This window comes from Gorilla gorilla, chromosome 9, assembly GCF_029281585.2.
Source record: "Gorilla gorilla gorilla isolate KB3781 chromosome 9, NHGRI_mGorGor1-v2.1_pri, whole genome shotgun sequence".
In the NCBI taxonomy this organism is placed as follows: domain Eukaryota; kingdom Metazoa; phylum Chordata; class Mammalia; order Primates; family Hominidae; genus Gorilla; species Gorilla gorilla.
Genome location: NC_073233.2, coordinates 52,725,052 through 52,737,155, shown reverse-complemented (window position 1 = coordinate 52,737,155; position 12,104 = coordinate 52,725,052). Strand labels below are relative to the sequence as shown.

The window sequence follows — 12,104 nt, the reverse complement described above, 5'->3', positions numbered from 1 at the left end:
CCAGACCCACAGGAGGTCACACCACTCGCCCTGCTGGCCACAGCTATACCTACGCGAGCAGGGCGCTCCAGGCCTGGGGTCCGGCCGCCTTGCGCCGTAGGGCTACCTGGCGCCTGCGGGACAGTGGGCGCACACGGGTGGGCAGCATGGTGCCGGCGGTGGTGCCTGAGGCTCTTCGGCCCCCAGGGCCAGGGTGCTGGCCTGAGGGCCGCCGCTGGCTGAGGCGCCGATAGTAGCCGTGCAGGCCCCAGAGAGCGTGGTCATATACGGCATCCGCGGGGAGCAGGTGGGAGGAGGCTCGGCGCAGGTAGCGGGGTAGGGGCAACAGCGGCTGGGCGCCCCGAGGTGGGGGTGGCCCTGGTGTCTTGGTGCCTGGCTGGATGGCGCTCGATGCCTTGGCTACCACATCCTCCTGGACACCCTCCTCCTCATTCATGCCCACAAGCCCGGTCAACAGCAGGGGTGCACCCAGAAGCTGGGCCCCCGTGGTGGTAGGCTGTGGAGTGGGCACCTTATCCACGATGAAGCGGGGGTTGCAGGAAGGGGGCACAGTGCTGGAGCACCGGCGGCTGGAACCCTGGGCCCTCACCCCGCAACTCAGGAGGCAGCCCTGGAGCTGGGCGCTGGAGCGGCGCCGCTGTGCCAGTGAGGAGGAGGCCTGCCCAGCGGGAGAGCGACGCCGGGCCTTGCCTGTGGGCAGCCCCACGCTGCTGGGCCCCCGCTGCCCCTCTCCAGGGCCTGGCACCTTCCCCCGGAAATGTCTCCTAAAGAAAGTCTCCATGGCAGGCGGTTGGCTGTTGGGCACAGAGACCGGGAGCATCAGGAGCTGGATCAGGTCATGGTCTGTCCTGTGTCCGGGAGCCCATTCACAGCCTCTGCCCCATGAGAAGGGAAGCAACCCCTGAGGGAGGGAGGGGTCACTGCAGCCTCTGACCTCCATGTGAGGATCCCAGGGGTGCTCAGGGGAGCCCACGTTTACAGCTGTTGGGGAACTGATGCTCTCCCCCATTGCACCCTAGGGAGCCCTGGAGTCCCAGGGAGGTGGGTGCTTCAGGCTACCCCTTCTTCCCCCATTCAGGCACCAGAATCCACAGAGCTCTGGGCCTAAAGGCCTCCACCTGCCCTGCCGGAAGCTGATGGAAAAGAAAGCAGAAAATGGGGAGTCGGTCTGCCTGGATGGACGGCGGGGCCCAGGGCAGGGCTTCCCACTTGCTGGGCCTTTGTTTTGCCACCAACATGGCGGGGGCAGGTTAGTTGTCCCCTCATGGGATATGGAGCAAACCAAGCTATAACAAAATGAGGCTCTCTGCAAAGGAACTTAATCCTGACAGGACCCCCAGAGTTTCTCAGCCCATAGCCTTGGGGTCAGGCTGAAGGTGACTCCTGGAAATGGAGAGGGTCTAATGTGTAGCTCAGGGGAGACCAGGTCTCAGGGAACTGGAGAGTCACTGTCTGGCTCACCCGGGAGAGAGGCTGCTCAGTCTCCCTTCACACCCAGGGGGCCGTGACAATAGGCTTGGGCCAAAAGCAAAGCCTTCTGGATTCTGGGTGTGTGCGTGCCTGTATGTCTGAGGTGCTGATGGTAAGAACTTTCTGGTGCTCGACTGCTCTGTCTCACCTTTCTGAAGGGACAAAGTACGGATACCCCAGGGTGAAGCTGGGTGATGCCGGGAAACCCTTCTGACTCTGCTGCTGATGGAGCCTGTGACTGCACATTCTTCTGCGGCCCTGATGCTGGAAGCCCCAATACTCACAATTCCAAACGCTGCACAGCCCAGAGCTCCCTCCTGCAGGGAGGCAGGAGCTGTGGGCATTATCCTAGCTCCTACCTGGACCTGGCCTCCCTGGACCCATCCTGAACTCATGCTCTGCTCCCTCTGCCAGCTCACCTCAGCCCTGCCTACCCTTCTTCACAGCCAGCATCGAGCTCCTGTGCCCTACCTCTCCTAACAGTGGGGGAAGGGAAGCCTGCCTGGCATGGATCAGGGTGGCGATGCCTCCAGGTACCTGAGGCCACCTGTGCCCCACAGCAGGTGATCTCCTGGGCCTTGGTCCTGGGGAGAGACTGGTGGGGGATGCATCCTAACCCCTGGCAGCCACAGAGGTCAAGGTCACAGCCCTGGGACAGTGCTGCCTGGGGCTGACAGAAGAAGCCCTGTGGTCCCCTGAAGGCTGGCATTAATTAGGCATGGTGGGTGATGCCCTGGACGCATGGTGGGCAGGAGGAAGGATGAAGGCAAAGATGAAGGGCTGGAGGAGTCAGGCCCAGGCCGCACGTCTAGCACCTTCTCCTTCCATACACTGCACTCTGATTTGCTACTGCCCTGCAGGTCTTGAGCAGCTTCAGGCCAGGTGCAGGGGTGTTGGGGGAGAGATGGACAGGGTGGAGGTGCCTAGGGAAGCAGAGTTCTGCACAGCTTAGCTCTTGGTCTCTGCCTATTGGAGTTTCCAGCTGCCTTAGATGACAGGGAGGTCAGGACAGTGCTCTTATGACCCCAAATAGTGCCCCACTCAAAGCAGACCACCTGGGCTGGAGGGAGCTGCAGGGGCAGGACAGCAGGCATGGGTGGAGAGCGCTGGGTCTCCCCCAAAATCACCAGTGTCACGGCTGACATTTACTGAGCCCCTATGTGTCAGGCACTGTGCTAAGCCCCTGATAAACACTTAGATCATTTCATAAACTGCAACCCCAAGGAATAGGTACTGCATCACACTGCATTCCTGATGAGGAAGTTGACGCAGAGGTGACCGCCTAGAGTCCACGGCAAGTCAGTGTGGAGTCAGTGCTGGAGCCCAAGTCTACCTAACGGCAAAGCCTGCGTCCCAGAAATGGGGCGGGTTGCAGGGTCCTTCCTCCTGGAACATGAGGCTGGGATGGGGTAGGAAAGGGAACCAGGTAGGGAATAATAACGAACACCTGCTATGTGACAGGCCCTGGGCTAAGTACTTTATCATCTCGTGTAATCCTCACCACAGCCCTGTGAGGTGGGCAGGACCTGCAGCTCCATTCTAGAGATGGGGAAACTGAGGCTTCAAGAGGGCCAATAACATGCCACGGTCCCACAGCCAGTCAGCGGCATTCGGGACCTGAACCCGGGTCTTCCCGACCTGGGGCCTGCTTTGTGTCAGGGGAAGAGGAGCCTGAAGGCCCAACTGCCCCCTGCCGTCAGGGCACCGGCCTGCCAGCCCTCCCCAGGGTGTCAGCTTTCCTGCCTGCCTGGTCAGGCCGCCCTGTGACAGCTGCCCAGCCTGGAGGAGATTAGTCACCCGGACACACCGCCTGATGCTACTGTCACCCAGAAAACAAAAGGCCACAGTCAGTGGGGGGAGGTGCCACTGCACCCGTGGGCGGCGGTGAGGGCTAAGCCCAGCTTGCGGCCCCAGACCTGCACTGACAACAGGGGCCAGGACCCCCTCGAGAGACAAGGGCGGCTTACAGGTGCTCCTGTGGTGCCCGGCTCCACACACTGCCAGGCAGCCCAGGTCCACATCTGTCCAGGAGTCTCCTCAGCAGCCGGTGATGCCGCCCCTCCCAGCAGAGTGGGGTGGGCAAGGCCGGCAGTGCTGTGTGACTGGTGCAAGTTGGCCCCTCACGGGCCTCAGTTTCCCTGTGTGTCTGGGGAGGCTGTCAGAGTGGCTGAGCTGACAATTTGTCACAGGCTCTCCTGCTGGGCACCCATGCCTCCGTGCTCCCATGCCCCTCCCCGCAGGCCTGAGTTTCCTGTTCCTCTGGTCTCCATAGAAACCTCTGTCCCTGGTCAGCAAGAGCCTGACTCCTCACTTCCTATCTCTGCTGGGGCTTCTCCTGGGCCTTGTTGGAGCCCGCCCTGGGCCTGAGCCTCTCCCATAGTGCAGCTCTGCATGACAGTGTCTTCTCACCTCGCGCTCTTGGTCACCTCCTCCTCGCCACACAGTACGTGTAAAGGTCACCCTGAGGGCTTCAACACCAAGAGCACAGCAAAATGGCTGTCCCTTGGTCTCCGGGTGGGGAGCCTGTTACACCAATGGGGACAGGATGGGAAAGGACTCAGGGGACCCCATCAACCCTCGGCCGGCTCTGGGGCCTGACAAGGACAGGGCCTGGGAAAGGACAGAGGAAGTCAGGAGACAAGACCATTGGTGTCTGGCCGTGCACCCTTACTGGACAGTGGCTGTGGCTGCGGGTGGCCGAGCTGCAGAGGCTGCTATGGGGGCGGGCAGGCCGGAGAGCTTCATCAGCTACAGCTGGAGCGGACAGGACACCCACCCTCCAGAGCCCAGGCCATCTCACGCCCTGTGCTAGTTTCAAGGGCGTTGGCATCCTGAATCTGCCATTGCCACCCTAGACTGATCCACTAACCTTTCTGAGCCTCAATTTTCTCATCTGCAAAATGGAGCTCACACCACCTGGTTCAGAAGATTGGCCTAAAGGAGGTCTGGATGTGATGACAGAGGGAGAGTGCCTGGTGATACCTGGCAGACAGCAGGGCCTGGCAGGGCCTACACCCACCATAGACACCAGAGCATGTGATTGTGCTACCTCCTGGGGTCTGTCTGCCCACAGTGAGGCCGGGAACCCAGAAAGGGAAGCAGGAGTGCCCAGGGTGGCCACCACCCACCGCATGAGGAACAGAGCCGGCTGCAGGTGCCACCTGGGTATCTGCTCGTGCCATGAGGAATGCCCTCTGCACCTGGTACCAGGCCTGGCCCCCTGAGTTGCTCTCACAGGATACCCCATGGGACTGACCCAGAGCGCCCACTCCACACCCTGGGCAGGGCCTGGTCCGCCTTCTGCTCCGTGAAGGCTGGGCATGGCGCATGGCGACCCCACCTCCAGCAGCCCCAGAGCAAGGGCCTGCAGCTGCCTCCCCAGAACCCCCTCGGCTCTGCTCCCACAGATCTGGGTTGGAGGGAAGGAGGTGGGGAAGCTGGAAGGGAGGCCAGTCCCTCCCCAGTCAGCCTAGCGGCTGGGGAGGCAGAGTCCTCCCTTCCCCAGGCTGAGACTCACCACAGGGATCCTGTCAAAAACAACAAACAAAATGTACCTCGGGGAGCAGGTGGGCCAGGCTGGATGGTAAGAAGGCGACCAGGCCAGTGAGTGTTTACTCGGCAGGGTCTGCCCTGGCTCAGCAGGAGCTCGGGGGGACCCTTTTCCATCAGCTTCAGGAACCTGGCAGGGCAGGCCCCTTGCCTAGGGATGGTGGGGCCCGGGTCTGCCCGGATCCAACCCTCCCCACACCCACCCAGCCAGATACAGAGGGAGGAAGCAGAAAGCAAGGAGGGGCTGGGAGCCCCTTTTGACCTGATCTGAAGGCAGGGTGCAGGTGGGAGCTGGGGTCCCCAAGGCCGGGCTCTGGATCCAGCTCCGGGCTGGCGGCCTCTGCTGAGCAAGTCCTAGTTTGGAGAGCTAGCAGCCGTGGCTGCTCCTCTGCCCCCTCCCCCTTGTCACCCTCCTCCCTGCAGCCTGAGACAGCCGTTATGAAAATAACCCGATTGGTAACTGAACGCACTTCCTCTCCCAGCGGTGGCTCCAGGCCCTGCAGCAGGCGACGGGTGGGCGGACGGGCACACAGCACACGAGCGTGCCTCCCAGCTCCTTTTCCCAAGGTTCCCAGAGCCAGGCTGGGTGACAACCCAGTGGCCTCCCTTCCACCTGGCACCCAGTACAGCCCAACCCATGCCTCAGCTTGGGAACGAGGTCTAAGGAGGGAGAAGTGGGAGCCAGGCCCTTTTAGGGAGGGGGCCCCCCACTAATTCCCCCTATTTAGCCACCTAATGCCTTCTCACGCCCACTGGACAGGTTTTCTGAGGTCTGGGGAAGCTAATCACACCGGCTCCAGACAAAACAACCACAAAAATAAGTATCTGTGGAGTGTTTCACAACTTACAAAGTACTTTTCACCAGCATTACAAACGGGAGGCTGGTATTTCCCCTGTGCAGACGGCACTACTGTCCCACTGAATAGATGGGGCAACTCGAGGCTTGTGGAAGCCCGTGACTGCCCACAACTCCGATTTGGTTGAGCTGGGACTCCAGCTTCTGGGTCTTCTGGCTCTGCCAAGCTAAGGAACGCCCAGAAGACACCAGTCTGTGTTATATGTATCCTGACCGGAATGCCACCCCCCCAACTCCCAGTCCTGACATGGTACCCTAGGGTCTGGAGTGGCAGCTGTCCAACTGCCTGATCCCAAGACCTCTTTAAACTTTTTTTTTTTTCTTTGAGATGGAGTCTTGCCCTGTTACCCAGGCTGGAGTGCAATGGCGTGATCTCAGCTCACTGCAACCTCCACCTCCGGGGTTCAGACGATTCTCCTAGCCCAGCTTCCCCAGTAGCTGGGATTACAGGCACCTGCCACCATGCCCAGCTAATTTTTGTATTTTTAGTAGAGACGGGGTTTCACCATGTTGGCCAGGCTGGTCTCGAACTCCTGACCTCGTGATCCGCCCACCTCAGCCTCCCAAAGTGCTAGGATTACAGGCGTGAGCCACTGCACCTGGCCTTTTTTTTTTTTTTTTTTTTTTTTTTGATGAGGAAAGGGGCGAGGAGCTTCCACGCCCTCCCTGGGCACACCATCCTCCAGGAACCTCCATGTGTTCAGCAACTCGAAAGCTCCCAGACCCCTTTACACTCTCAAAATTGGTGAAGATCCCAAAAGAGTTTTGTTTTAGGGGGTGACAGCTATTAATATGTATCATATCAGATGTTAAAACTGAGAAATGTTTAAGATACTTACTAGCTTAAAACAATAAGCCCATTACATGTTAATATAAACAACACTTTTATAAATAATTTTCTAAAAAAAAGTTAGCAAAAAGAGTGGCATCATTTTACATTTTTTGCTAATCTCTTTAACGTCTGGCCTAATAGAAGGCAGCTGGATTCTCCTGTCCATCCCTGCATTCAATCTGTTGTGACATGTTGTTTTGGTTGAAGTATATGAAGAAAATTCTGCCTCACACAGACATGTAGTTACAAAAAGAAGGAATATCTTTAACAGCCTTTCCAGGTAATTATAGATTTTCTTTGCTACTACACCAAAATATGACAAATGATAGTTTCTCAAAGGTTAGTTGCAATGTGGAATCTAAAACCGTATCAGGCCGGGCACAGTGGTTCACGCCTGTAATCCCAGCATCTTGGGAGGCCGAGGCGGGCGGATCAACTGAGGTCAGGAGTTCGAGACCAGTCTGGCCAACATGGCAAAACCCCGTCTCTACTAAAAATACAAAAAAAAAAAAAAAAAATTAGCCCGGCATGATGGCAGGTGCCTGTAATCCCAGCTACTCGGGAGGCTGAGGCAGGAGAATCGCTTGAACCTGGGAAGCAGAGGCTGCAGTGAGCCGAGATCACGCCACTGCACTCCAGCCTTGGCCACAGAGCGAAACTCCATCTCAAAATAAATAAATAAATACAAATAAATATAAATATAAAACCATGTCAATGAACTTTCCACTGGACTACCTTGCATTTTGAATTTTGTAACATCAAGCACCAGTCATTGGAAAATACTGGTTTACTGAGTTATGCAGATCTTCCAAATGGTGACACATTTTATTTTATTTTATTTTATTTTTGAGATGGAGTCTGGCTCTTGTCGCCCAGGCTGGAGTGCAATGGCACAATGGCGCAATCTCAGCTCACTGCAACCCCAGCCTCCCAGGCTCAAGTGACTCTCCTGTCTCAGCCTCCTGAGTAGCTGGGATTACAGGCATGGGCCACCATGCCCAGCTAATTTTTTTTTGTATTTTTAGTAGAGACAGGGTTTCACCATGTTGGCCAGGCTGACCTCGAACTCCTGACCTCGTGATCCGCCCGCCTTGGCCTCCCAAAGTGCTGGGATTATAGGCATGATTCACAGCACCTGGCCTTATTTTATTATTTTTTTTTTGAGATACAGTCTTGCTCTGTCACCCAGGCTGGAGTGCAGTGTTGCGATCTCAGTTCACTGCAACCTCCTCCCAGGTTCAAGTGATTCTCCTGCCTCAGCCTCCCAAGTTGCTGGGATTACAGGTGTGCACCACCATATCCAGCTAATTTTTGTATTTTTAGTAGAGACGGGGTTTCACCATGTTGGCCAGGCTGCTCTCAAACTCCTGACCTCAGGTGATCTGCCCGCCTCAGCCTCCCAAAGTGCTGGGATTACAGATGTGAGCCTCCACACCTGGCCCACATGTTATTATACAATACCAAAAATCACACTAACTTCACTACTGATCTCATCAGAAAAATTTTAAGCCTGAGGAAGCCGTCAGGCTCTAGGAAGTGAATAAAAGGTTTCCAAAATTCTCATTTTTGCTCAAAAGCTCAAATTGTATCATTGGCAACAAATATTTTATTACTTATTTTTAAAAAATAAATGTAGAGATGAGGTCTCACTATGTTGCCCAAGCTGGTCTTTAACCCGTGGGCTCAAGTGATCCTCCTGCCTTGGCCTCCCAAAGTGATAGGATTACAGATATGAGCCATGGTGGCCTGTGCCTGGCAACAAATAATGACACTGTTTTGGAAGTGACAAGCTCATGTCATGCACTTTTGAGAAAATGTCTGCCAAATACCTACATCTGACTAGTTTGTCTATCAGGTGTCCAAGTACAAATGGTGTTCTTAAAAAAAAAAGCATCTAGTACAGCTTACAACTGCATCGAGTAAGAGCTTTTCCTCATCACAGTTTGGTTTGCAGCAAAGGTGCCTTATATATATTTCATATTCCTTCATGTAAAATATCAGAAGGTATAGGTACGCAAGGGTCTAGACTTTATAAAATTAATGATCTTCACTACTTTTAAAGAAATGTATGTATGGAGTAAGGACTCTGATGTTGGGGCCCCTGCCTAGATTCGCATTGAGGGGCCAGCAGTTTTACCCACCACTGCTTTTGTGCCATCAGCACAGCAAAAAAAAGGCAGGAACCAGGGTAGCTCTGAAAATAGTTTTGACTTTATCAAATCCCTGAAATGGGTCAGGGCACCCCCAGGACCATACTTTTTAAGACCACTGATTCAGAGTGAATCTGCCTTCTCCGCCCTGGCAGACGTGGCTCCTGCGGTGTGGCACTAAGCCTCCTGTACTGTGACACGAAGCCTCAGTTCTAACCAAGCCAGCCTATTCTCTGTGCCCCAATCTGGCTGTGCCTGGCTTACTGCTGTGCCGCCACACCTGGCACACCTTCTGCCCCGAATACTGGCCTCCCTCTCTACCTGATAAGCAGCTGCCTGCTCACAGCCAACGGAACACCCCTCCTACTCACAGCTCCGCACTGCCCATTCGGCTCCCCTGCCACTAGAGCCCTGGGAGGCCTGCTTCTTTCAGCCCACATGCCTGCTCCTCCACCAGACCGCGAGCTCCTGGGGGGCCGGGGCCAGGTCTAGCGCATCTGGGCACGCCCGGCATGGTGCCTGGCAGTGAGTCCAGCATTTACTGCTCATCAGTGCAGGAGGAAAGAACAGGGAATTCCACGGGGGAGGGGCCAGCACCTTAAGGGAAGAGAAAGGCTTCTTCCACCTTGTGTAACCACATGCAACGGCTGACCACAGGCTCCAGCTGGCTCAGGCCACTTCTCTTTGTTGGGTACAAGGGGATGGCAACAGCCTTGGTTTGGGTGGCCACCTTCCTCTCCTCTCTAGAGGACCCCAAGAGTGACACCTGGAGGCCCCTTTCTGGGCTGGGTGCTATCGCCTGCTCCATGTTCTCCATGGCTTTCTCATGAAAACTAGTCGGTTTGGTGACATGAAGTCACAAGGGGAGGGTGGTGGGCAAGGAAAGGGGAGGAGGGGCTGTCTCAGAGGCTTGGGGGCTAGGCGGGGATCCTAAGCTGGCCTGAGCTCCTTGGTGAAATACCCCCAGTCTCTTCTTTCACATCCGAGTCCCTGACTCAGCCCCTGCTAGGCCTCAAAGAGATGTTTGCGCAACAAATGACCAACCCATTCCTTTAGTGCCTCCCTCCAAGCCAGACTCCCGCTGCCACCAGAATTCATCCTAAAGCACCCAATCACCTTTTACTGACTCTACTGTCAGCTGAGCAAAATGCAAAGACCTGGGGCTGGCAGGCAACAGGCCTCCCAGCCTCCTCTCTGCTCTTTCATATTTTTAATGCTGTATTTGACACTTACATAACTCACTCCACCAGACACTACTCTAAGTGTTTTTACAAATATTAAGCTACGAACCCTCCTAAGAATAGCTGGTATTCTTATCTCCATGACCCGTATCCTCATATTGCAGATGAGGAAACTGAGAGACAAAGCAGTTAAGTCATTTGCCTGAAGTTGTCCAGCTAACATGTGGCAGTGCTGGGGTTTGAACTCAGTAGTGTGTTCCATGGCACATACCCTCGACCCCTCAGGCTCCACCCTGGATGCTTCTGGCAAACAAAACACCGCGGGTCCCTTTTCCACGTGGCACCATGTGGCATCCGGTGGTCTCCCTACCTGGAATACCACTCCCCTCTCTACTCAGTGAATTCTCCCTCATGGTTTTCCTCTCAGACCCTGGGCAATCAGCACTAATGTGCAAATCTGCATCCCCGGACAGGCTGTGAGCCCCAGGGCCTCACATTGCTTCTAATGGCATCCCCAGAGTGTAGAAGTGCTGGGTGTGGTTTGAAGAGTGAGTGGAGGGAACAGCGCATGGTCTGGACTCAGCCTCATGGATCCCGCTGACAGCACAGGCTTCAGGTGGACACAGAGCCCCAGGAGTGGGCCAGCTCCCGAGAACTTCCTGCTGCACTGGGTGGACAAGCCTGGTCTGGGCTGAGCTCTGGTGTCTCAGAGGCAACACTGAAACCGATCCCTGATGGGAATGCTGATATATCTCCCTTAGCCTCCCAAAGGGGCCCCTTTGTTATAAACCCCTCGCGGGCCCCCACTCTTCTCTGGTGACCGTCCCATCCTTGTCTTCTCCTGTGTCTGCAGAGGACTCCCATTCCCCATCTGCTGGGAGAAGCATTTCCCCCTCACCCCTCATTCAATATTAACACCCCGGCCGGGAGGGTGGCTCATGCCTGTAATCCCAGCACTTTGGGAGGCTGAGGCGGGCAGATCACCTGAGGTCAGGAGCTCGAGACCAGCTTGACCAACATGGAGAAACTCCATCTCTACTAAAAATACAAAATTAGCCGGGTGTGGTGGCACATGCCTATAATCCCAGCTACTTGGGAGGCTGAGGCAGGTGAATCGCTTGAACCTCAGAGGCAGGGGTTGTGGTGAGCCGAGATCGCGCCATTGCGCTCCAACCTGGGCAACAAGAGCAAAACTCCATCTCAAAAAAAGAAAAAAAAAAAATTAACACCTCCCCCCTCAACTTTCTGACCATGTTGCTCCCTCCCCCATCAGCCCCCAGGGCCCCACCCCACTCTCCAGGCTTCCACACTACTCACACAGGGGACAAAGGCCTTCACAGTAGGTTTAGCTTCAAAGGCCCAGAGGATCTGCCTCTGACCAGCTACATCACCTCAAGCTAAGCCTTTTAACCTGCCTGAGTCTCAGTTTCCTGATCTGATAAATAGGGCTAACGCCCACCCTCGTCTCTCTCAAGGGACTGCTGCAGGCTTGAAGGAGAAAGTGTTTGTTCCTGGGAAACAATTCCCCAGTTTACTGAAAGTTTTAAGAAAGAAAATAGCCGGGCGTGGTGGCTCATGCCTGTAATCCCAGCACTTTGGGAGGCTGAGGCGGGCGGATCACGAGGTCGGGAGATCGAGACCATCCTGGCTAACATGGCGAAACCCCGTCTCTACTAAAAATACAAAAAATTAGCCGGGCGTGGTGGCAGGTGCCTGTAGTCCCAGCTACTTGGGAGGCTGAGGCAGGAGAATGGCCTGAACCCGGGAGGCAGAGCTGGCAGTGAGCCGAGATCGCACCACTGCACTCTAGCCTGGGCGACAGTGAGACTCTGTCTCAAAAAAATAAAATAAAATAAAAAAATAAACCCAGAGGCCTAAAAATTAGGACAACTACTTCGGAGCACAATTTGGCAACATCTGTCTCAGCTGAAAATACACAGACCCTGTGAGCAAGCACTGGTGGAGAGAACACAGAGGGATCGCTTGCAATAGCGAAAAACTGCAAACCACCCAAGTGCCCGTCAACAGAGCCTGGGCAAATAAGCTGCTGTTACACAATGGAATCG

The 12,104-nt window shown here is 55.4% G+C and overlaps 1 protein-coding gene across 13 annotated transcripts in view; it reads right to left on the bottom strand.

Annotated features, from left to right (window-relative positions):
- DGKZ (diacylglycerol kinase zeta) overlaps nucleotides 1-12,104 on the bottom strand; it is a 47,551-nt gene that overhangs the window by 13,486 nt on the left and 21,961 nt on the right. For 2 of the 13 annotated variants that reach the window (XM_055354783.2, XM_063711107.1), the window contains exon 1: nucleotides 54-5,217. The exons of 7 other annotated variants lie outside the window; for them this stretch is intronic. In XM_055354783.2, the coding sequence (XP_055210758.1) occupies nucleotides 54-1,009 (956 nt within the window). In that variant the 5' untranslated portion in view covers nucleotides 1,010-5,217. Of the gene's footprint in view, nucleotides 1-53; nucleotides 5,218-5,281; nucleotides 5,419-12,104 lie in introns of those variants that run through there. 4 more of the 13 variants (XM_019036964.4, XM_019036965.4, XM_055354784.2 and 1 more) reach the window with 3 other exon arrangements.